Here is a 25,995-nt window from a genome sequence, read left to right as displayed (position 1 = left end):
CATGTATACGACCGTATCCAAAAGAATGGCGTTCATATTGGTGCGAGATCTGCGCATCGTGCCGTATGAGGGCTTGACTTGTGGGATGAGTTATACATGGTAATGGCGCCCACCATCCTGGGGCACAGCCAAGGTGTCGTATCACTTTTATTACATTTGGAGGGGTGAGATGAAAACCCCCCAGAAATTCTGCTGTTGTTTTGCGGTTTTGTATTTACGGCGTTCACCATTCAATAACAATGGCGCGATAATGTCCTTATGTCGATCAGCGCGGTTATAGAGATGGTTATTATTACTACTTCGCAACAAAAAACAAGTCTTTAAAGAAAAAACTGACTGCATCGCCTTCTGAGAGCCAGAACCTTTCTATTTCTCCAGCCAGGTTGCGGTATGAGCTCGTGTTTTCTGCGGTCAGAGCTGCGGGTTTATTGGCGCCCATTTGAAGTACATGTGACTCTTGGATTGCTTTTTATTGTATTTTTTGTCGAGACAAGCAAAGCAGAGCAGCGATTCAGGCGTTCCTTGCGTTACTCGCCTCTTTTACAAACCTCGTTGTGTTTTATCCATTTAAGGGCTCCGCCCACTGGTGTTAATTTCACGTGACGTCGCTGCGTTTCTTTAACGCGATTGTCAATCAGACTTTCTAATGTTAAAAACGTTGGCACCTCTGCGATTTTTGTGCGTTTTTAACATTAGAAAGTCCCATTGACAATCGCGTTAAAGAAACGCAGCGATATCACAGCGTGAAAAAACACAAGTGGGTGTGAGCCCCAAAAAGGGCTTTTGCTGGTGAAAAACATGTATTTCTGTTTTAAACTGGATTTTTCAAAATGTAAACTTCATTGAACTTTTTAAACGTTATTTTTAGTCCCTCGCGAGAACCTGGAGACGTGGATAATACACTGCAATACTTGGTGCTTATTCACACGAGTGATTGTCCTGCAAAAATTTCGTGCGATGCCCACAAAACGCGCACAAACATGAAATCCATTCTGTAGAATGCATTTATTCACATGCGCAATTCCTTTTCCTCACAACGATTACATGGCAGATTGTCGGGCCTCCTGCTGCCACGGGGCCCATTGGTACCTCTGGATGGCATTGCTGGGGCCCATTGGTACCTCTGGATGGCATTGCTGGGGCTGATAGGTGACAGGATGAGCCCCTTGCCCTGTCATCTGCTTACATGCTGCAGTAGCTATGGATTGTGGCATGTAAGGGGTTAAACTGTCATTCCTGGCAGTTATAGCAGGAGCCTGGCTGTCAGTAATGAGCTCAGCCACCGCCATAGTAAGGCGTATCAGTGGTCACTGGCCTTCACATCTGGTGTTTACTTAGGTTTTAATTGTGTTTAATGATTTGAAAACTGGAACGACTATAAATGACACGAGGAGACATCAATGCAGTAGAGTTATCAGTCAGCGGCCATATTGGATGGGGCGCCCTGTCACTGCGCGGGAACTTCACCTCACGCAGGCGCAGTGCGCACTGACAGGGTCAGTAACGTTCCAAAGCCCGCGCTGAAAAACAGTGTTTTGATTGGCTGCTGGAGTGTGACGTAAAAGCTGTGAGTCAGTGACGGTTGCTAGGAGACATTGGGTAGCAGGCCCAAGCCTGCGGCTCAGGTGTCACTATGAGCCCGGAAGACCTAGACCAAGCAGACGACATGGACGGGGAAGACGGTGGAGCCCAGGAGATATTACTGAGAGAGGCGGCGGGGCTGCTGCGGGAGCTCGGGTGAGAGACCCGCCGTCTGTGTGCAACGGGATTTGTGGGAGGGCAGTCGTATCGCTGACAGGCATGCTGGGACTTGTAGTACGAGCATGACGTCACCGAGGAGCGGCAGACCACTAAACGAGGCATTGAAAAGCGACTGAAGAAATGTATCGCAAAATGGTACCAAAACTGCGTCAGCGCCGCCCCTCTAAGCACACGTCGCCGCGGGCCGCCATCTTGGGACACGGGCAGCTGTTTATTTAAGAGGCTTTTCAACAAAAAACAAAAGCAAAGTAGTAAATGCCGACAAAAGCGATATAAACGTGTTATCACCGTGCGCCGGGCCGCGAGGGCGCCTTTATATCGGCGTCTGGATCCCTTCTGGCTGTTCTGTTTTTGGAGCAGAGGAACAGAACTGCGATGACAACGAGCGCCTCCCTCCGCTCTATTCACATAGACTTCAAGGAGTTCTCAACAAAAAAGTACCGCTTCTGATCCGATAATAAGCGGAATAAACGACCTCACTTGTTTTTAAATGATCAAAAAGTTAATAAATAATCCCTTTTGTCAGATGGCCGCTCTGCGCTCGCCGTGTGCGATAGTCTGCGCCACTGAAGCCACGTACCATCTATCTGCATCATTGTGGTGCCTTCAGGGTCGCCGGCTCCACCAGGAATCACCGCGCTGTCCGCCAGAATGGCGTCCATGGAAACCAGTGTGCTGCACAAGCCTCCGCCTTAACCCCGCACTCGTAGTGAAACACAGAAAAACCCTGTTATGTTATCGTTGTCCCGGCAACCCACAGAATAAAGATACGTCATGTTTCCCCGCACGGTGTACAACGTAAGATCGAGGTGCCGGGAGTGTGCGGCCGGCTGTACGCCATCTGATGTGCGCGGTCCGCGGTCGGCACCGAATACTGTCCATAACATGCGGTGGGAAATGGCTTCCTCCTGCAGACGAGCGGAATATACAACCAGCTACCACTTACTTCAGGGCGACATGTAAAATGACTCCTGCGTCCGGCAGATGTGTCGGCCATGGGGGCTTATTCTCACGAGCAGTTTTAATGTCAATGGGGGAAGCGTGCTGCCTCCAGCATCTGCTGCGCTTAGCACAAAATACCCAGGCGCACGTACGACCAGGCGTACATTTCTGGTGCACACTATATATGTATCTGCTGGTCCAGGCAGCCATGCCCCCAACAATCGCTGCCCGCGGGGGCCGGCGCTTAAACTAGAAAAGTTGCAAATTTTTTCACAAATGATATTCTCACAAAAAAATTAGCAATTTTTTTTGGCCAGAGACCGACGTAAGGCCGTCATAAATGCGCCCAATATGTGTTTTCACCCAATTCTCCAGGGGGACTAAAAGAAAATGTAAGAATAAAAAAGTTTTTAATAATTACTTTAAAAAAAAAAAGCAAAAAAAACTTTTGCCATATTTGCAATAAAAAAATCAAAATAATAAACCAAAAATACGTTTTTGGTATCGCTGCGTCCGTAAAAGTCCAATCTATCAAAATAATGTTGTTGTTTTTTATCCTCATGGTGAAAATCGTCCGAAAAAAAAAAAAAAAGACTCCAGAAATGCACTTTTTCGGTCACCCTATCTCTGAGAAAAAATGTAATACAAAGCAATCAAAAAGTCAATTGTATGCAAAAATGGTACCAACAGAAATGACAGGACGTGCCGCGCAGAATGAGCCCCACCCAACTATGTGGACAGAAAAATAAAGTTATTGTGCGCAGAAAATAGACACCGAGTCGCCCCTTCAGGTTAATGGGTGCGGTAGAAGAGAACGCTGTGCGAGTGCATTTCTCCCTTTTTTTTCATGCACCTGTTCTCCTGCAGGCTGTAAATGCCCCGCCGGCCGCCCGCTGCTTGTTTTCACACACGTCAAAAAAGTGATGAGACTTGTAACCCTGAACAGAAGATGTGTGAAATAAGCCCTAAGTTTCGCACCGTCAATCCTTTCCATCAAGACCGGCCAATCGTACACAGCAGCTGAGCGCTTCACACGGGCGGGGAAATCATGCGAGATTTGTGCGAGGAGTGGGGTCATACACAGGTGCGATGCGGGAAACCAATCGCAGCGTGTCCTATCTTCTGTGCGCGCTCTCGCATCTCATTATTTTCGCTTGGGTTGGCGGCAGCCTTGCACCGTGTGCCAGGCGCGCATGACTCGATGTCTTCCATTAAAAACAATAGGAGAAACTCCGCGCTCCTCCACGGCGGCCGTCAGCCGCGAAGAATCGCAATTTCCCCGAAGTGATGCGAGGCGGTTTTGAGACAAAAACTCCTCGCATCCGCAGGTTGGCGAGCGCGATATCGCAGTCGCCCGTGTGACGTTAGCCTTACCCACATCTTGTTTGTTTGATCGGACAAAGGGGATAAGCGGCTGCAGTGACTTCTCCCGTTAGTGGCTCATATCCCAGGAGGAGGAGGATCAGACCGGCACCTCTGCACCCCTGAAGATTGTCAGAAGGATCCATCAACGTTGAAGGGTGTATACAAGATAGGAGCCAGCATCTTGCTCCCTGGCAGGAGCGCCACCCTTGTCCTTGGGCCGGTTCTAGTGTTGCAGCTCCTCTCCATACAGATGAGATGGAATACCAGTCGCTGGACAAGAGTGATGCTGTATCTAAAACAAGAACGCAGCAGTCGTCTCTCCCAAAGAGCATCATGCCGCGATTTCAATCCCGCGAGCAGAGAATCGATGATTCTCGCTCGTGGGCTTCGGGTTGCGCTTTCCGTAGTTGGCCTATGGAAAGCTTTTCATAGCCTGATCCGTGGGCGATGTATTGCGATTCGTAAGCGGATCAAGGCCTCCCTCACACAGGCGTTTGCAGAAACGCAGCATTTTTCAACGCTGTGTTTACTGCAGATTCCGCCCGGTTTCAGCAGCGCAGGCATTCTTTATGGCCAAGGAAGCTGGGAAAAAAGATCTTCTGTCAGGGTCCCGACCGCTGATCTCTGCCGCTGCTTCGGGCTTCCCCTGCACTGACAGATGATCTATTGCTGTAAGCCAGGTTTGAGAACCCCGCCTCCAGCAATAGATTGCTGTGATTGGGCATCGAGCCAGCATCAAGAACCAATCACAGCCCTTCATTGACCGTCTCAGCAAATCAATTAGCGGGTGTTCATAATTAGGCAAGGGATCCTCTAAAAGCCAATGTCGTAGATATCTCAACTGGCCATCCACATCGGGAGGGATGCACCTGCCATATCGTTGGGATGCTGAAGGGTCTCCAACTGCAGTTTGACTCATGCCTTGCCCCGTACAAAGGGGGTAGTAAGGAGTTGGCTGCATTAAAAAGCTTCTGCAGCACGATGGTGTCTTGAGTGTTCCAGGTTATATAAAAGCTTATGGAGAACAATAATTTTATTTTTTTTAGTAAGCTTCTCCCTGCCCACCACCAATACGGGTCGGGAGCTTCATGTTTTACATTTATCCATAAGAACAGTGCGCAGTGGGGCAATGTTCAGGTTATAGCTAGAGAGTCTCTAGAGATTTATATATGCTGATTTACTTAAAGCTGGAGACAACCTCGAGATGGGATATCGCCTCGCCCATAGACCAGTCCCTCACTCGCAGGGACGTAAAGGGGCACTTCTGCCAGTATGTTCACGGACCAGGATCTTGACTTGCAGCCAGGGCCAATGGCTCAATGGCCACTGCAAATAACGGGTAAGAGTAGGCAGCAAGACATGTCCCTCTGCCCAGAAGGAAGGGTCTAGAGCATATGGTATTGACTAGAATATTGGTAATAGGAGTATTGTATATAATGGAAACCCATCTCTGAATCCAAAGCATCACATTGCTTCCAGCAGATGTAGCCGTTCGATAGTCAACGGCCTTAGTGGCATCTAAGGATGCCGATTCCCAATAGTTCTGTTGCTTCCATCAAATTTGAGTGACCACTTGGACTCTTCATATTGTCAGAAGTGCATCTTCCAGGCATAAAGCCTGACTGGTCTGGATATATGATATCCAGTATGTTCAGTCAAGATGCTAGACTTTAGGGGATTCTCTTCTAGTCCACATTCAGTAATGAGGAGGGTCGGTATGAGCTGCAATCTTCAGAATTTTCATTGGGTTTTATTATCAATACTTTGATGTCTGAAGTGATTAAATCAAAACAGCGGCCCTCAACAAATACCCTGTTATAAAGGGAGAGCAGCTGCAGGACTACTACATTGCTAGACTGCGATTGGGAGATCATCTGGGCCTTTAGACATAGATGCCAGGGCTTCTTCTATTTCTGAGGTAAGGGGGGAGCCTAGTAGAGATCTATGTGAATGGTGGTGCGCCCAGCCGTGCCCTCCCAACAAAAACACGAACATAGAAGATTGACTGAGATACATGCCGGTTATTGAATGAGCAAGTTGTCTGCAAAGTCCGCAGCAGATCACACTACTGAGTAACCCCTCCAATGTAGAGGGGAGAACGGCACAAAACTACAAAGCCAAGCAAAGGAAATAATGTGCTTTTATATTGCAGGTATACAGGACCTTTATCTAATGAAGATGACCTTCTGCGTTCCTGCGAGTCGGGCGCTGCATGCCAGCTCTTTACATCTCTTTGTGTATGGCTGGTGTCGGAGCTGAAATCTGTGTCCAACCTTGAGGATAACGTCAGCCCAACTGAAGGTGAGCGGCACCACTTTAAATGTTATCCATGATCTTATCTCCATCCACCGCGCTTAAAGAGACACGTTCGGTAATTATTATTATGTTAGTTTATGAACTCCCCCACCACCAATGAATGTGGGTCCTGGAGGGATCGGGAATATCGCTGCCCATCTCAAGTGCTCCCCAGATACATCTATATTCTTACTTCCGATCTTCTGAAGACGTACAATATACCTTTAATACAACATTATCATTAATGGGGTATTTCCATCTTCTAAAGTGATGGCATATTGCTAGAATATGCCATCGCTTTATGATCAGTGGAGGTCCGACCTCTGAGACCTCCAAGATCCAAAGAATGAAGAGGCCATAGCACTAATTTAGCATTGCATCCCCTGGACTCTGGCGCTCCTGGTCACCCCGCTGTGTTGGGAACAACAGCTAGTGCCGTTCACTTAGATCCATGGCACCGCTGAATTAGTGGGTTCCCAGAGGTCGGACTTTGCGATATTCCATCACTTTATAAGATGATATAACCCCTTTAATCCACGGGTCAGAAAGGGTATAGTTTCTCCTTAGGGAGAGTATGTAGAAGATGTGAGGAGACTTATGAGCCCATGCACGCTCTTGGAAACTTGGATATGCAAAAGGCAGATGGAACAATGTCCCTACAACACCACCGATCTGGCTTTGACTCCTATTCCCAGTTATTGTTACAAGGCCTGTTAAATGGTCTGACATTGACTACAGGAATGCTGCCTTCCAATAGGGGGTGCTGTAGAGGCATTGTTCCATCTCCTTTTTATCCACTGCACAATAGTAGTATAAAGTTTGACCACTAGATGTCAGCACATGTAATACATGATGTAATATTGCAGCTTTCACAAGAATAGCCATATAAATAAATGTATTCTGACAATGACTTAAATGTAACTTTCTGATTTGTACCTTTTATGATATTAACACAAGACCAGAGACATCTGTCTAATTGTTACCTGAATTAAGCTGTCTGATTTATGGTTTCATTTCTCATTATGACTAACATCAATGTGGGGGAGTTGGTCACACTGCATGATGTTACACATGAGCTGAGAAAGGGGGTCTCTAAAACATTTCCACTAAGTTATTCCGGCACAAAGTCGTGTGAAACTGCAGATACAAACCTTTAATGACGAGGACTTTGTGGTACTGTAGGAATATATGTAAACCGCACAGCAAGCTGTAAAGTGAAAGGAGACTTTGGTCTCAATGCTTTTCAGCAGAATATTAAAAGGGCGTAGAGCATGCCATTTTCTTAAAGAGGTTCTCTCGTGAAGACAATCTATGTTCATATAGATAGTTGGGGAATGGGGATATTATAGAAGATGGTCCGTCACTCTTCTAAATGACCGGCCTCTAATATAATACTACATTTTTTCCTGCAGTGACCACTGGGGAGAGGTTGGGGCCATCAGGTAATCTCTGCATGAAAATGACCATATGAGAAAAAATAGGTATGCTCCCCACCTCACTCCGTATGGCCCCTGCTTCAAAGTCTGGTTGGATCTTCATTTCCAGAGGCCGTTTTACCGTGCCGTCCACCACAGCAATCCATCCAGGATACTTAGAAAGAAGTTAATGCGCTGCTTGTGTTTGAAGATCCTAAGCCTTTATTATATAAAGTGTCAATACATCACAACCCAACGGGGAGGATGCGCTGCAGTCTATAGCAGACCTTGGTCACCAATAGAGATGAGCCAGCACGCTCGGATAATGCAGTTACTCAAGCGCGCATCGCTCTTCTCGAGTAACTGCATTCTCGTCCGAGCAGCAAATCGGTTCGCTAAAGGGTTCAGATTTGGTTACAAAATGTAATTCCTATTCAGATCTCGGTTCAGTTCGTGGTTCTACGCGTTTCGGCGCAAGAGCGACTCATCAGGAACCCATGAGAAAATAGAACCTTTGGAAAGTTTTACAAATGGCTCAAAAGGAGGATGTTTGGGTGCTGGTTGTCTAAATATGAAAAGCGACATTTGTGAGCCTCCAGAACAACTGGAAAAAAGGAGAGTAGTATGGAGTAGCTGAAATAAAGTAAAGCACTCAAACATAAGAGTGTTACAAAAATACTCAAATTAGTAGATTAGAATACTCTCCACTATGCTGTCCCTGTCTGACGGGGTGCAAAACTGGCTAGTTGAAATGGGTTTGTAGTCCACTCCTTATATCGGCTGCATTGCCATGATATTGTGGGCCGGCTTTACCCTAGATTAACAGCCTTGCAGCGCTAAAGGCCTGACCATACGGTCATTTGCATTATCCATCTCCAATACGGAGTGCAAAGTGTGTCCCAGCTGGACCGCGGGTCTCCGAACCCAAACCCTGAGCATCATAGGTCGACCCTGATGCTGCCGCTAAAAGCAAAAGATGGGAACCTACAAAACTGTAGTGAACTGTAAATGTAACTATAATTTATTTACACACATTCGGGGCGTAGGGATTGAGACTTCATACTGTCCTTATGATAACTCTGAACTTCCAGAAGATCAGGGCTGTAAGGTTTGCCATAGTGAGCCAGGAAACGAGGGCGTAAGACCCGTATCTCTGAAACATTGGTAAAATGCTGCGGGGTTTCTTTTTCTGTTCTGCATTCGCTCCGTCTTGTCACAATTCATCCATCCAAGAGTCGAGATCACTTCTTACATGATACATGTTACCGGTGACTTGTGGTAATTCACCCTCTATGACTATCAAGACGGGTCCTTTCCTGCTGGCCTTTCATCAGCACTGACCTGATTTCAGACCCTTTCAGAGCAAAGCTGAGACAAGGTGATCTCTGCAGTGAACATTACACCCATATGACGTATATCCACCAAAGGTCAAAACTATTGGAAATTTCACTGCGGTGAAAGGCTTGGATTGGTGAATAACTGGGAAAACTGTCTGTACAGGGAGCCTTAAAAGTGTAGAAACACCCATATAGAACGAAAACCTTATGGCAGAAGGTGATCCAATTTTTGCATACAAGCTGCGGGGCAAGAGGGAAACCTGTTAGGCCATGTGACCAACATGACAGCCATTTTGGATGCCGCCATCTTAGATTCAACTCTGTTCTTTCCAGTGGTAAGATACCTGTGTGAAATATCAGACTGGTGGAAAATTTCACCATAGAAACAATGCGGTGCTTCATTTTAACATAACTGTAATCATTTTATGTTGACATGGTCATTTCTCTTCATTACAGGCAACATGAATGATCCTGTTATGTCAAGCAGAACATGTTGAGATCGTCCTCTGTCAGATGTTGCAGCGTCTGCAATTTGCAAGGATACCGATTACACATAGACAAAACTCACTGTATGGAGGCACAGCTAACCGCACATTCTTGAGACGGACAAGTGCTACGTTGTCTGAATGAGGCCAGAGTAGAAGCTGCTTCATCAGTAACGGTTTTAGGTCTTCCAGATTTTGGTTTATCAGCGGCAGAACCTGTTTGCTAGAACTTGGAAAGAAGTTTGGCAACTGCACGGTGTGTACTGGGAGGTCTGGTTGGGTGGCGTGAAATCTGCTGCAATGACGTCTGCTCCTTTCTCCTGACATGACAGTCTCAACACGTTCTGCTTTAGATGACTCCATCATTCACATTGCCTGGAATGAAGAATAATAACTTTGTTTATTCCCTGCTAACACAGTGATCCTAAAATGAAGCACACTGTTTCTATGGTGAATTTCTTTGCCAGTTTAATATATCACACACCTACCTTCCCATTGGGAAAATTAGAGTTGAATTCAAAATGGCCGTTATGTTGGTCACATGGCCTAACAGGTTTCCTCCCCTCCCCTGCAGCTTGTATGTACTGGTTATTCATGGATGATTCGTGCTGTATCTAGCCGAGACAGATTGCATTTGCTGGGGTGCATGTCTATCTCCTATGCGTTCAGCACCAAGGTTACATGTCAGCAGAGACTGAAGGACCACTTGCAGATTACTTCAAGAGGACAGTGATGAGAAGACCTATGGAAAGTATCCTGCAGCCCTATGTATATAGAGGGGGGTACACTGCACCTGGCTCTATATGATGGGCCTTCTGGCTGATAACGCATCGAGGGTCATGGAGTATCATTGTACTGCACACCTCGGTATATCATTCAGTCACTTGCTGCCTTTATATGGCACATTGTAGCTTTAGCAGTGAGAGTGTTGGACTGTATGTTATTCGTATATGGTAGAAGCATTGCTCAGAGCAGGACACAGCATTTACCAGCCCTCTTGTTCTCTCCTTTCTGTAATGCAGTACTTTACCTCCTCAGGTCCTGCCGATTCCGAGACCTTCCAGTTGGAGATGAGCGGCGTGATCAGCGAACTTCACTGTCCCTACACATCACTGACCTCCAACAATGTCACTTCCAGGCTGCTGAAACCTGCAAACTGTCTGCAGCTCATTGGTAAAGTGTTTGCTCTACATGTAATATTCTCTCCCCTTGTGGCACGGATGTAGTTGGCCGAGCCACTAATGGTGGTTGGGGGATGAATTTTCAATCTTGGGAATGTATTTCATTCTTCTATAAAACAAAGCTGAATCCAGACTTACCAAGCCTGTCAATGCTTTTCCTTAGTGTTCCTGAGCACTGAGCTGGAGGCGGCTCGACTCTTAAAGAAGTCTAACGTTTCCACTTCTGAACCTGTAAGACACAATGAGGATGTTCTCTATGAGTTGCGACTTCTAGGGAAAGCCTTGGATTTGCCTGAGATTTCTCCAGATGTCCCAGTGACGGAGCTGATGAGGGACCTGGAGAATAAGGTAAATAAGAATTGCTGCCTCTTCGATGCTCTCGCTACTCTCTATATCTGTCAGTTAAAGTGTAACGAAATCTTTTACAAGCTTCTAATGTCCTAGTGATATGTCAGAGGTTTTTATCGGTGGGGTCTGGGTCCTGAGACCATACTGATCACTAAAAACGAACAGGCAGAAGGGCTCATTTGACCGCTATGCCTGTTTAGCTGTTTCCGTCACTGCTTGAAGCGGTGTGTGAGCGCCATAGAAAGGCTATAGAGTCTGTACAAACTAATGGGCAGAGGACTCCTCTGAGAATTTCTGCATGTTCATTGTAGTGATCGGTGGGGGTCTTTACAGTCGCACCTCCACCTGTCTAAACTTGGGACATGTCTGCAGTTTGTAAATAGATATGATTTATAAATAAAGTGTAATTTCTCTACAGCATATTTAAAGGAGCCTTTTTGTCCTTTTGCATTATCTTTAGATCACAGAACTTTCTGGGATGGTCCAAATGTCTTCCCCTCTCTTTAAAGCTCAGTTAGAGCCTGAACAGTGGGTAAGGGATGCTTGTTGTAGTCTGTATGTAGTGTGTGTGGGGTTTTTTTCTTTTGCAATCCAGCAGTCATTAGAAATGTCTTATGATGCACCAAATATTTCAAAGCTGTCGGGTATCAGGATATAAAGCTCCAAGAGGAAAGCAGAGGATTACAGAGTCTGCAAATCCTAGATATGGATAAGCTTGCACATGATCAGGTGATTGACACTGCTTTGTTTGTTACAGAGATGGTCATCAGTCCCTAGCCATAATGGGACACTCCATAGAATTTCCCTGTCAGTGGTTTCTAATGCCCTAAAGTACAGCAACAGACGAGAGAATTGCTGCAGTTTCAGTAAGTAACTTTAGTGTCTTTTGACTTTGAAGGCATACTTGTGTAAACCCTCTTTTAAAATCTGCCGTCCTGTATGCAAATGCCTGAAGTCCGGTCCGGTTGGCAGGCTCAGAACGTCTCTTCTGGCCACAGGTTTTAGCATAATCCCGCCCACCTTGGCTGATGAGTACTACGTCCTCCACACAACGCTTTGGTTTCTCACCCATGTGCTAGAAGTTTGCAGGTCGACGCATGTGCAGATGGGAATGACGAATCTGCTCTCAAAAGGAATACAGGACCTGCACATACGCTAGTCTGCAAACCTCCGATGCGTGGGTGAGAAACCAAAGTGCTCCATGGAGGACAGGCTACCTAGCAGCTGTGGACTTATACTAAAACCTGCTGCCAGAAGAGACGGTCCAAGCCCGCCCACCAGACCGGACTGCAGGCGTTGGCATGCAGCGTGCGAGATATTATTAAAGATGTTTCACATAGGCATGCTTTCAAATGGAAAGATAATAAAGTTATTTATGGAAATCACTCTAATTCCCTGGTCTGCTCCTGTAGTTTAGTGGTGGAGAAAGCGATGACTGGTTCCCTTTTTAAAGGGGTTTTCTTGGTCTCTGGTAGGACAGGTCATCAATATCAGATAGCTGGGGGCTTGCTGCTTGGGACCCCCTCCAATCAGCTAATTGCATCTCTCAGGGTTGTCACAATCGTTGTTTACATGGCCCGAAAGCTGCTCAATCCTATTCAAGTGAATGGGACTGAGTTGCAGTACCAGGCACAGCCACTGTGAAATGTACAGTGCTGTGCCTGGTATGCAGTGAAGTGACAGCGGCACTCCCCTGTGTTATGCAGCTACTTCAGCTGCCTGTTCAGCCTATGTACCGAGCAGCAGACCCATCCATTTGATATTGATGACCTATCCTTAGAATTTGTCATAAATAACTTAGTGCTGGTAAACCCCTATAACTTGTGTGTGTGTTTTTTGGATTGTGGGAGGAGGTCCATGCAAACACCGATGGAGCATACAACTGTGGCACTTGGTTGGATTGGAACTCGCATCCTCAAAATAGCAACAATACTAATACTGCACTACAGTCTCCTAGAGGCTGCTTGTAGTCTGCAGCTGTAGAGTAGTATAGATCTATGTAAGGATGGATGCAGACGAGCGTGTTTATGTGCGTACAATTGTGCACATAAAACTATGCGTCTATTAAAACCATTGGTTCCCTGTGGTGTGTTCAGATGTCCGTGTTTTACAGACATGCAAACGCACATAGCTGCAAAACATAGGACATGCATGCACCATAGTTGCGTGTCAATATTCCCCAGCGGGGAGTCCCCTTGGCACTGAACACTGTGACAGCACTGTCACAGTGTTCAGTGCCAAGGGGACTCCCTGCGGGGAGTAAAGAATCCCCTGCCACAGTTATCTCGGCTGTAGCAAAGGATTTCTTCATCCCCACGGAGAGTAAAGAATCCCCTGCCACAGCTGTGGCAGAGGATCGTGATGTTCTCCCATTTTCCCACTTCTGCAGTCCCATTGAAAGCAATGGGCTGCCAGCAAGCCCCGCAGGGTTTTTTTGAGGAAGGGCTTTAAATAGAAGCCCTTTCCTGCAAATCATCCATAGAATGTGTTAAAAATTATACTCTCCTCTCCTCAGCTGCCAGGGCTCTGGCGCGTCCAGCCTGTATTCTCTTTGCATTGCTTTGAAGCTCTTTCAGCAGGCGGGGATTTAAAATACCCGCCTGCTGAAAGGGCTGTATCTGATTGGCTGAGTGCTGCCTGTGATTGGTCACAGCACTCAGCCAATTACGGGCAGCACTTGGGCCATTCATTGAATTCAGGCTGGACACATCTGAGCCCGTGTGCGTGCGTTGTTTTGAACACATTCTATGGATGATTTTTTAGGGAAGGGCTTCTATTTCAAGCCCTTCCCTTAAAATCCTTGCAGAAGCGCCGGTCCCATTAAAAGCAACGGGACAACATTGCGATCCTCTGCCATAGCTGTGACTGTGCTGTTACAGTGTTCAGTGGCAAGGGGACTCCCCGCTGGGGAATATTTACACGGCAGCAGCGGAGAGGTGTATGTATGTGTATAATATAATTACACAAACAGGGATGATTTTCAGGGTAGGGTTTATATTTCAAGCCCTTCCTCGAAAATCACTGCAGTGGTTGCTGGCAGCCTCTTGCTTTCAATGGGCATGGACCTGCATTCACGCGTATTTGTGCACGTACGTGGGTAGCGGTTGTATGCACACCTATGTATGCATATGCGCACGCTCATGTAAATGCACCCTAAGAGTTAGGCCTCTCTCACTCAGCAGCGCAGCAAAGTGATGCAATTCTAGAGTTCTGGAGTTGAGCATATCTCCTCATTGAAGAGGTGCGCTAAACATCAAAAACAGGACAGACTCTGCTCGAAAATTGCGGCGCTTTCCAGCGCAGAGATTGAGCGGCTGTCTGAGAGGCTATCTTGAAAATAATGGGAGCGTTATACTGCGATTAGCCTGGCGCTCAGAATGCCGCACTAATCGTGGTAAAAAGTGCCCGTGTGAGGGCGGCCTTATATACATAAGTGTTATCAAATATTCTACTGCTTTACTTTTGCCGTAGACAAACGAGACCGTTACAAAAATGGCTGCAAATGTGTGCTGAGAAATGGCCGTAAATGGGGCAAAAAAGTCAAGTTTAAATAAAAAAAATCTTTCATCTTTTCTCTAAAAAAAAAAAAGGGGGAGGAGGTGATTGGTGTCAGCAGATCGGCAACAATCACATGGATACATTATTTATCTAATGCTTTTATTCTTTATTTCACCAGCAAAAGGCGCAGACTGATAATAAAAGCTGTATATACATAGAGAACAAGTCCTGACGCAGTTCTGTTGATGTAAAACTAACCGCATTTTGGGTTTGTGAATGCAGCGATGACAAAAATATTACATTTCCAGAAAAAAGAGTTTTTATTGTGCACAAGTAGAAAAATCCCCAAACATTTTTTGGTATCGTTGTAACCAGCAGGAAAACGTGATGTCATTTAGGCCGCAGTTTGAAAAATGTATGGCGGATCTGCAGGTTTTTTTCACCCTGACCCCCAATTAATAAACCAATATAACATTACAGCAACACTGCACGGCTCTGCAACAAACTAGTCCGTATGTTGTCAACAGAAAAATAAAGTTATGGCTTTTGGAAAGAATAGGTGAAAAAACCTGAAAAATCGTTGTGGTAACAAATTGGGCCATAAATTTGAGGTATTAAACACTTAACATAAAATCCTGTACTTTCACATCATCTGTAGGGTGCATTTCCTGCAGAATTCTGTACATGTACGTTATTGTAAGCATGAAGGCCCGTAAATGTCATATGTTTGCGTTAAGGGGTTAATAAACCCATGTACTGTTGGCTATTGGAGATAACCCTCTTGATCCCTTAGATGTCATGGTCAATAGCAACCACGGCGTCTACATTGTTATAAAGGGGGAGGAGCTTCCCTGTCAGCTGCCACACAATGTGACTGCAGATTGCCGTTGGGTCTAACAATGGCTTCCTGATCTGCTATCTTCGTACACTGCACAACCTAATTGGATGTCTGTCAGCTGACCTTTTTGCTGCCGGCAGATTGAGACAAATGGACCTTTTACTAAAAGTAGTTGAGTTACCCTGCCTTTAGAGTGAGGCCTAAGTCACACGGGCGTTTTTTCCCACGATTTGCGGATCGCATAACGGATGCGCATCCGCAAATCGCGTGACTGGGGCCGACGATTCGCTGAAAAATCTGCATCTAGCAGCGTTTTCAGCTAAACGGCCCAGCGCTGCCCGCTATCCTTTGCTGTGGCAAAGCAGAACGCTGTTCGCCCATTGAATTCAATGGAGCCGGCAATACAGCTGGCTCCATTGAAAGCAATGGGCTGCTAGCAAGAGCTGGATGAATTTTCGGGGAAGGGCTTAAAATATAAGCCCTTCCCTGAAAACTATCCTGAAAATTTGTAAAAATAAAAAAACAAAGTATACTCACCTTTTTCCTGCAGCCGAAGTTCAGCCACGTCCGGCCGGCAGTTCTCCTGAACTGCTCTCTGTAGTATTCAGGGGCAGCTGAATGGGCTGCCTCTGATTGGTCACAGCCCTCACCAATCAGAGGCAGCTCTCACTCACCCATTCATGAATTCATGAATGAGTGAGTGCTGCCTCTGATTGGCTGAGCACAGGGACCAATCAGAGGGCAGCTATTGAATGACAACTGAGAGCTGCCTCTGATTGGTCCCTGCGCTCAGCTAATCAGAGGCAGCACTCACTCACCCATTCATGAATTCATGAATGAGTGAGAGCTGTTACAGCTGTGGCAGAGGAGAACGATCTTTAGTATATGTTCTCAATGGGGTCGGCGCTGCTGCCGCCGGCCCCATTGAGCGCATATAAAGAACACAACGATTCGCAGAACCCAGATAGGCGCGTTCTGCGAATCGTTGTGTCCTATAATTCATCGCACACCCGCATAAAAAACGGACATGTGCCTACTCCCATTGGGATGCATTGGGTCTATAGATCTGCAGATCGGACCAAAAAACGCCCGTGTGACCGAGCCCTGAAGCTGCAGTGTCAAGCGGCTGCTTCTTGTTATGTAAGTTGTTTCTAACATCTTGAACCTTGTGCTCTGGTCATGAAAGGTGTGACGGCTTTAGTCCTAATTTGCACACAACATGTTCTTTCCTTAGGAAACTCTTCAGGAGTTGCATTACTCCATGCTCAAGGAGTATGAGTGTAGAATGAGGATGTTGGTGACTCGATTTGACGTGACGGTACAATCGTTCCACTGGTCGGAGAGAGCGCAGGTCAGTCATCCATTAATGTTCACTGTCACAAACGAGTTGCCCAGTATTGGAGAAAAGGGGTTGGGTTTTTCCAGAAATGGTTCTGCTCATGTCCGTGCGTTGTCTGGTATTGCAGCAACCACTACATAAGTGACTGGAATTACTGCAATACCAGACACTACCCACGGGCATGAAGGGCACTGTTTCTAGATAAACAGACCTATTTTTACCGTCAATCCCAGGCAGCACTATTAACCTGCGTCTGTCATTATACTCAATGATATCTAGGCCTATTAGACTCAGCAGCACTTGGGGTGTTAAAGTGATCAAAGAGACCAAAGTTATTGCTCTCTCCTCACTATCTGATGCCTAGCCTATTAGTAACAACCTTAGGCTAACGTAACACCATGTGAAATTCTCGTGGGAGAGGATTGCAGAGTTTCTCCCATTGCTTTCAATGGGGCTGTGATGCGAGATCATGCAGCCACATAGAACATGGCGCAATTTGTTTCCCGCACAGCATCAGGTAAATCGCTGCCCATGTGTATCCCCGCATTCAAAAGGATGGGGTTCATTTTTGTGAGTCTTAAAACGCGCAAATTTCGCACAACTTTCTCGCCCGTGGGAAGCCGGGTTAAGGAATTGGGTCTGAAGCACGTATAGCACCGCAAACTTCTGAAGCACCACTTCCAAAAAAGTACGTCACATAGAAAACAATAAAGCGGTTGTTAAAACTTTAAAGCTCTGTTCACATGTGTGGCATGGTGTTATACATTTTGTGCTTTGGGTAATATCACACAGGTGACTCCTCAGTTCGGTTAGCCATACCCCCATTGTAAGAATATGCCGCCAGACAACTCCTTTTAATAACTTCAGTATCAAACCCATTGTGACATGTCGGACTGCAGGAGTTTCTACATTTTTGGGTTACTGAATTCAGAGATCCATCATTTTTATTTTTCCATCACTATAGCCATATAAAGGCTTTTTTTTTTCTTGCGTTTTCCAACGGGGACTGCTATAGGGGACATATGACTTCTTAATCAACTTTTATCAATGTCCCCTTTTTTGGGAGGATTGGGGTGTTTAGAGAAAAAAAATAAAAAAAACAGTTTCACCATGTTTTAAATTTACTCAATTCATCGTGCAGCATCTTTTATTCTATGGTTATAGTAGCACATTTCATGGGGGGGGAAATATTTTTTTTATGTCCGCACGTTCCAAGAAAGAGCTTATTTATTTATTTTTTTTTAGTGTATGTCATATATTTTTTAATAGAGACTTTTTGGGCTTAATATAAGTTATTGTGGCAGTAGTGATGTCCTCCGTGGTCTTCCCTATGACCGGTGCTGTATAGTAATGGCAGGGTCAGGGGGTTTATAATGTCGCTACAGTCTAAAAAGAGCTGCATGGTTAAGTGCCTGCCGCTGATATATATGGTAGATCAGCCTCAGGCAAGTGGTTAACTGCAGTCGTTTCAAAGAGGATCAACACACTTTATGTAATATATCATTGCCAAGACGTCTTCACCATCTGTGTTGCATATACCGTCTCCTCTGTGTCTCGCCCAATAAAGAAAGTTTTATAAATGCAAGGAAAAAGTGAAGAAGTTGCTGGTAATGACAGCGAGGATCGGACTGCTCCCTTTGAGACTATTTGGAAAGCGGCAGCGGTTATGCAACTCCTTCATCACTGCCCCCTGTACCCGGTTTTCTAAGTCTCTCCCCATGAGTCCTTCTAGTGATGGTATAGTAGAGCGTGTGAGGCCTGCTCTGTGTCTAATGGGACATACTTCACCTTTTGGTCTAGAGGACATGTACAGGGGATCTAAATGGTCTACGCGCCCCTGTTAAATACCAGCTTTTATCATGTAGAAAAAATGGAATTAAATCTAAAGTTATTCCATGTTCTCAGATTCCCACCTTCAGTGGTCGTTACCTGTGCTGTTCCATTGGAAAAACAAACCTCTTTTAGGGTGAAAAATTTTAAAAAGAAAACTCATGTGCCCTAAATCTACACCCCCTAAAGCTAATACTTTGTTAATGAACCCTCTGACTTTATGACCGCACTCAGTCTTTGTGGGTGGGTGTCTATCGCCATGATAGATCTTGACCAGCTTTGCCCACTCTTCCTTGCATAATCGCTCCAAATGTGTCAGAACGCGGGGACATCTTGTGAGTAGCGCCCTCTTCAGGTCACCCACAGATCTTCAATGGGATTCAGCTCTGGGCTCTGGTTGGGCCATTCCAAAACTTCAAACTTCCTCTGGTGAAGCCATTCTTTTGGAGGTCTGCTTTGGGATGTTGTCGTGCTGAAAGGTGAACCTCTTCTTCATCTTCATCTTTTAAATAGAGGCCTGACGGTTTTTGTGCTAAAATGGACCGATATTTGGAACTGTTCATAATTCCCTCCACCTTGACTAATGCCCCAGTTCTAGCAGCAGAAAACCAGCCCAAAGCATAATGTTGCCCCCACCACTTTCACTGTGGGTATGATGGTCTTCTGGTGATGCGCGGTGTTGGCTTTGCCCCAAACATACCTTTTGGAATTATGGTCAAAAGGTCCCCCCCCCCTCCCCCCGGTCCCATCAGTCCATCACACGTTCTCCCACATACTTCTGGCAGACTTCATGTAGGTTTTGACAAAACCTAGCCGGGCTTGGATGTTTTTCCGTATTATAAAAGGCTTCCATTTCACCACCTTACCCCACAGCCCGAACATATGAAGAATACGGGAGATGGTGTCACATGCACCACACAACCAGTACTTGGCAGAAACTCCTGCAGCTCCTTTAATGTCGCTGTCGGCCTCCTGGACCAGTTTTTTCTTCTGGTCTTTCCATCATTTGTTGAGCCGTCCAGTTCTCGGTAATATCACTGTTGTCCCAAATGTACTGCACTTCTTACTGACGTCTGCACTGTGTTCCCTGGTACATGTAATGTCTTGGAGATGTCTTGGCCCCTTCTTCTGACTGACACCCCCCAACAATCAGATCCCTTTGATGGGCTGTAAGATCTTTACAGAACAATTAAGAAAATGTCAGGAAAATCCTCCTAGAAGAGCCGAACTTGTGGGATAAATCAGATCCCTGTAAATAATGGCGGCGGAGTGCGGACAGCTATTAACATGCATTTAATAGTGATTGGCTAATTCTGAACACAACCACACCCCAAATATAGGAGGGTGTGAGCACTTGTACTACTACATTTTTTGTTTTGTTATTTTTAATTTTTCCCCCCCTAAATGATTTCAGTTGTTTTCCAGTGGAGTCGTACCGATACCGGGTCACACGGAGGGGGGAGAAACCTGAAGGGATTCATCTGCCATGACAAAAACCTGTCATTGTGTTCGGGACGTGTAGCTGCTTTATATATCCGCTGTATCGTGGCTCTTATTGTTGTGGACTGGATATCTGTCTTATATCTGTATCTTTTCCTTTGACCCAGCTAAAGGAAAAATCCATGAATGAAGTCTACTCGCCTTTAAGAAAGTCCCTCAGAGCAGAGTCCGGGATAACCATTCCACATTTACTGGCTGCCCGCGAAGACTACTCCCGAATCCTACACACATGCAATGCCACCACCTGCCAGAAAACCCGCAGTGCCATCCAGAAGGTAGCGGCTATGGCTGATGTGCCCCCTAACTGCATGACCTGTATTGACTGTAGCGTTTTGCCATGCATGATGCAATTCACACAAATATCAGTCCACAATTTAGTTTTTCCATGGAAGCAGTTCCAGGCACACCTCTTAGGACTGCATACTAGTTGTAGAAAGTTATTCAAAAGTTTTAACTGTTTAAAAGAAGTGTTTTCATGAATTACAGATGCTTATGACTGGTACTGTGCCAGACCGAGGAGGGCGACCTAATGAAATTGAGCCACCAATGCCAACATGGGAGAAGCGCAGGGAAGGCGGAGGGAAAAGCCAACACTGGGGCAAAAGAAATAAGAGGAAAAGGACGTGAGCCCAACTGATGCACTTCTTACAGTCTATTTAGTGCCTGCTTTATGCCAAATTCTGTGTAAGCTCAGTTACTCTCCAATGATCTGTGACTTTTCTTTACACTCCACTTGTACAGAACGTCCCTCACTGCGCCGGTCATGTTTAATGCAGACACATTAGAGCGTTGTCTGCAACCACTGCCCCCTAAATACTGCGTGCCTGCTAAGGAAGAAATGGGGACTAGCTAGTGGCCGCTGCTTGTGCCCAGCGAGCACTGAGGATTGTATGATGGCATGGCCGTTCGTTCTTTGTTTCTGTTCAGGGGGTCTGGCGGCGCTCGTACACATTATATTGTGAAGCAAAAAAATAAATACAAAATCTATCTGACGGTCAGCGGCGCCGGATGTCGGTGCGTCTGAGGCCTCCATGTCCGAGGCCTCCTCAGGGCAGCGCTGTTCTAATTAGCAGATATTCTGGGATTTGATGGTTTACCTAGAACTCTGGTATGAAGGCCACATATTTTTATTTTTCCCCATGCGTTACGCAAAGATCCGTGTAACGCACGGTTTATTATGAGACTGAGCTACCAAACGTTTGTTTTTTTGTAAATCTTTATAATTGGCACTTGCAGACAGTGAATGTGTGATGATGAATCCTGCTGACTGATGAAATGATTGATGTGCAGCTTTAATTTAATTCATGACAAGCAAATACTTAATTATATAAAGGTGTAATGTACATATTTTTATTGATCCCAGCAAGGGCCGTTCTTCACCCCCATGAGTTAGAGGATCTGCTGCTCTCCTGACCTGTGCTGTCTTAAGAGATGTCCACACGGCGCACAGATTTTGGTGCAGATTTTGACCACAAATTTGCAATGAATGAATGAATTCTGTGGTGAAGATCAATATACATAAGAAATCGAGGATCTGGCAAATTAAAAAACCCACCATGACTCTCAGCTGAGCAGATTTTTCACTTAAAGATTACATGCACATAGGCAATTAAAAAGTTACGTCCAACTATTGGGCTGAGCTCTGGTCGGACGACCCTCAGACATCCTATTTGTGTAATGTCCGATGTGCCGGACCAGTGCTATTATCGTAGGAAATCTATATTTTTTACACGGACTGTCAGTACATCGTACTGAATATCACTACAGAATATCGTTGTGAAATCTGCAGGATATGTGACGTATGACATGACCCTTAGTAAGGCTTGTGTCACACGGGCGTGTTTGCTCACACAGTATGCCGAAAATGGAACCCATTGATTTCAATGGGTTCGTTCACATGCACTTATTTTGCATGCATCGTTCCATCGGAAAAAGAAATACGCAGCATTCCCTATTCATCTGTGCAGGTATATGGACCATATGGAACAAATTAGGCTAATTAGCCGTGTCAATGGATAGGACCATTGCTGCTTGTTTTTTTGTATGCGCAAATAGTACAGTGGAAAACGCAGAGGTGTGAGCAAATGCACATCCACTCAGGACGCTGCCCAAATATTTCTGTTCCTTGTAGAATAACATGGGGTTTGTTTTTTGTTTTTTTTCCTTTTTTATTTAGAACCTTTGCTTCGTGCCCATCTTGTGGTTTTCCACCCGGATATGTATCAATATACTGACAACGGGGCTCTATCATACTCCTTGTTAATGGGGGCGCCCCCGCACATTCTGACACTAATCCACCACCAGAGGGAAAATACTCTTTTGTTCATTTATACGTTTTCACAAGAAATAGCTGAGACATGTCAAGTATAACTTTTATTATTTGTGTTAGACGCTTTTTGCACTTTACTAGAAAGTTTTCAAAAGTGTCTAGAAAAGGGGGCGTGGCTTTGTCGCTTTAACAAAATAAGCCAGTTAATTAATGGCTTCAACCAGTTTTTGTTTATTTTATAGTGCTGCGCACAGTAAGGCTAACTTCACACTCAAGAGGCACAAATATGAACCCCGTTCTTTTGACCTGGGGTCATACACATGAGCGATGCTTTCCTCCATGGCTCCACAATGTGATGCTATGCAGGAAACAAACCGCGGCATGTTCTATCTTTTTGCGCGCTCTCACATTGCAGCACCCATTATTTTTAATGGGTCTGGACGCAGCATCACGGGGTCACTTTTTGAAAACGATGGGATAAACTCTGCGATCCACCGCCGCGGCTGACAGCTTCTTCACCAAAGTGATGCCAGGCTGTTTACATGAAAGAGCCTTGTGTGCTTGAGGAATTCACATGGTGGGGCGCGATATGGGGGTGGGATTCACGGCCCATATTGTGCTCACCCATGGGAAGTTGGCCTAAGCCAACCTTGAGCTGGTGGAAGGGGGAGACATGTCTGACTTCTGGCCAGGCGCACCAAATCTGTCAGTCTGTAACCGTAGTAAACTTGGTGCATCTTCTGAAGCTCTTGTCTCGGTTGACACAATCTAAATATTAGACAGGTTTAGTAAGTTTGCCCCAGAGTCCGTGTACAAGAACAGATGTAGCACAGTTGTTTTATGGGGATTGTACCTACTTACTGAAGCAGCCCTGCCAGGAGGGCCGACGGGACGTTCTTTGTTGGTTGGTTTTTTTAGGCATTATTTAGCAGATGTTTGAAAAAAAAATCTGTAAAAATGTATATATGTTTTTTTTAATGTTTTTTTTTTTTTTATGCTGCTGTATCACATATACTGATGGGTGCTAGTGAATGATCTGTGGGAGGTCCTCTGCGGTATCTATTATGTATACCAGCTGGCTTTGTAGTAAATAAAACTGCAATTCGGTTTCATCTTGCATTTGACTCCTCGATATATTGTTTTAGGTGGTTGAGGTTTTATACCTATACAGTTCTGTATACATATGTGTAAGAGTGGTGTTAAATCTGTTTCCTCTAGGGGACCCGGTCATCACCAAGCAGCACCATAACTTTAGTTCAGGAAGGTGACGGGGAGCGGGGTATGTATGTATTCTATACTCTCCTGTTCTCCCGTTCCCACGTTCACCTGTGACATCCATGAATGGTCTGAAAATCCAACTTTTTCAGTCTGCTGTGCGCACGCTCTCCCTTAGACTTCTAATTTTATGGTTTAAGGTCCTAGACTTGGTTCATAGTGCTGTTTTAGAGGTGACGGGTTTATTTTTAAATCTATCCTCAAACCAGTAGGAAACGGTGTAAAAGCTGCTGTATTTTTATTTTGGATTAATTGGAGTGAAATCTCCTTTCAGGACGACAGGCTGTATCAGCAGCGCCAGCCGCATAGCCACGCAGCCGTGGCCCACTGACTCCATTACAGTTTTTCTTTTATCTCTACTCTACCCCATGCCAAGTCCCATTAGATTCATCTCCTGGTGCTTTGAATCTGTCAAAAGGGCTGTCTCTACGAGTGGTGGACACCGCCCACTTGACAGATTCAAAGTGTCAGGAGGCAAATTTAACAGGAAATGCTGCGGGATAATGCGATAGTCGAGAGAAGAAAAGCTGGGATGGAATTAGGAGGGCTGCAGCTGACCCAGCAGACCCCAGGACAGAACGGGCGCTCTTTATACAGAATGAATTGTCAGAAGAAAACCTACTGGTGAATTGTGGCTTGCCGCCTGCTCCTCCTCCTTGCATCGGTCACAGAGGATGCCCACAGCGATCTGCCATAGAACTCCATAAACATCTGCAGACTGCATGCTCCATATGGCTGCTGTAAAGCAGATCTCTGAATGCTATTAATTACAGTAGGCCAAGATGGCTGCCCCATAATTATGTACAGAAAGTAACACTCAAAAAATCTATAATAAAAAATTAGTTAAAAAAAGATAATGTTTCAGAATCTGGATTTATATGATGAAAAGCAGAATCTACATAGCGGTTATCCGGGACTTGCTGGACTATTCTTAGGGTAGGTCATCAACGGCACGTGGAGGGAGGGGGGGCTCCTGCCATCACATGATCAGCCTTCTCTTCAACTTGTATTGGTCACATATCTTCTCTGTGGCTTAGTATCCTTTAACCCCTTGAGTGGCATGCCTGGAAAATCTCTGGGTCTTGCTGCACTGACCATGCAGTTAAACCCCAGAAGGTTTCTGTGGACAGCTCTAGTGCTGAAATGTGCAGAGCACTGAGCTGGCACCGGAATTTTTCAAGTTTTAATTGCATGGGGAGTAAAGGGGACTCCCTGCGGGGAGTAAAGAATGCCCTCCCACAGCTGTGGGAGGGGACCGCAAAGCTCACCTATTGATTTCAATAGAGCCACCGCTGCTGGCAGCCCCATTGAAGGCAATAGGATGGCGGCACCCCCGCAGTGATTTTCGGGGAAGGGCTTGAGATAGAAATGTTTTTCAGGGAAGGGCTTCTATCTGGTGTTTAAAAAAAACCAAAAAAAAAACCGAACACATACTTACCTCTCCGCCGCTGCCGGGTTAGGCCGCGTCTAGCCGTTTGGGTCCTGGATCTGTAATTATGTTCTTTCAGTAGGGGGGGATTTAAAATCCCTGCCTGCTGAAAGGGCTATGTCTCATTGGCTGAGCGCTCAGCCAATCACAGGCAGCCCTCTGTCCATTCATAGAATTCTGCGATAACATTGCGAGAGCCGGCTGAAGTCACAGAGCACAGAGGGAGCGCCCTCCCTCTTTGAACCCTTTCTCTGCCGTGATCTAACATCGTGGGGCACATCTCTGACGCCGCCCCCCTCCCCCCCGACTCCCGCTGCCAGATGGCACGAGATCTGTCATGATCTCGCGATATCCCTATGATGTAAGGGTACGTCATTTTGTGGGAAGTACCCCGCTCCCGTGACGTACCCTTACGTGATATGGAGGGAAGGGGTTAACTGCATGGTCAGTGCAGAAAGCCCAGGAGATTTTCCGGGAGTGCCACTCAAGGGGTTAGTAAATATTAAAATTGCAGTTTTGACTCATTTAAAAAACCTGCCCTCTGAGGCCCGACACGGTAATAAAAACCTGCCACTCAAGGGGTTAAGTGAGTGGGATTGAGCTACACTAGCGGGCAATGTACATCGCTGGTATACAATGAGGAGGCAGCAGCTCCAGCAATCCAGTCCTTTCAGAAAGCTGATCGCTGGAGGTGCCCAGAGTTGGCTCTTCACCAGCCTGATGTTGATGACTTGTTGTAAGGTGAAGTCAGCGATGGTTTCATCTCAGAAAACCCTTCTAAGTATTTTGGAATGAGTGAGGAAATTAAAAAGTACAAGATGCAGATAAACGGCTCAAACCCTGCTGAACCCCGATCAGATACCGCTTAACGGATAAGGGCAGAAGCGC

The 25,995-nt window shown here is 45.8% G+C and overlaps 1 protein-coding gene across 2 annotated transcripts; it reads left to right on the top strand.

Moving 5' to 3' along the window:
• The first annotated feature begins 1,561 nt into the window (after positions 1-1,561).
• LOC136581002 (protein FAM98B-like) lies at positions 1,562-24,506 on the top strand. Of its 2 annotated transcripts, XR_010787039.1 has the most exons (9): positions 1,562-1,737; positions 6,221-6,369; positions 10,639-10,773; positions 10,945-11,129; positions 11,590-11,661; positions 16,700-16,816; positions 20,242-20,409; positions 20,621-20,818; positions 23,622-24,506. XR_010787039.1 is itself a non-coding variant. In XM_066581970.1 (8 exons), exons 1-8 carry the CDS (start codon positions 1,634-1,636, stop codon positions 20,759-20,761), a joined length of 1,071 nt encoding a protein of 356 aa, XP_066438067.1. In that variant the 5' UTR covers positions 1,562-1,633; the 3' UTR covers positions 20,762-23,522. The 2 variants fall into 2 exon arrangements, 1 of the variants encoding a protein (XP_066438067.1); XM_066581970.1 differs by lacking the exon at positions 23,622-24,506 and having other exon boundaries at positions 20,621-23,522.
• Positions 24,507-25,995: the final 1,489 nt, after the last annotated feature.

The sequence above is a fragment of the Eleutherodactylus coqui genome, chromosome 10, assembly GCF_035609145.1.
Source record: "Eleutherodactylus coqui strain aEleCoq1 chromosome 10, aEleCoq1.hap1, whole genome shotgun sequence".
Classification (NCBI taxonomy): domain Eukaryota; kingdom Metazoa; phylum Chordata; class Amphibia; order Anura; family Eleutherodactylidae; genus Eleutherodactylus; species Eleutherodactylus coqui.
Note: the sequence above shows the minus strand (reverse complement) of the source record. Positions and strands in the feature narration are given on the sequence as shown.

Excerpts from the sequence above, each read along its gene's own strand:
- LOC136581002 (XM_066581970.1), top strand. The coding sequence starts at position 1,634 with ATGAGCCCGGAAGACCTAGACCAAGCAGACGACATGGACGGGGAAGAC. Across the intron at positions 10,774-10,944 it reads AAACTGTCTGCAGCTCATTG|TGTTCCTGAGCACTGAGCTG; the intron begins GTAAAGTGTTTG and ends GCTTTTCCTTAG. Across the intron at positions 11,662-16,699 it reads AGTTAGAGCCTGAACAGTGG|GAAACTCTTCAGGAGTTGCA; the intron begins GTAAGGGATGCT and ends TTCTTTCCTTAG.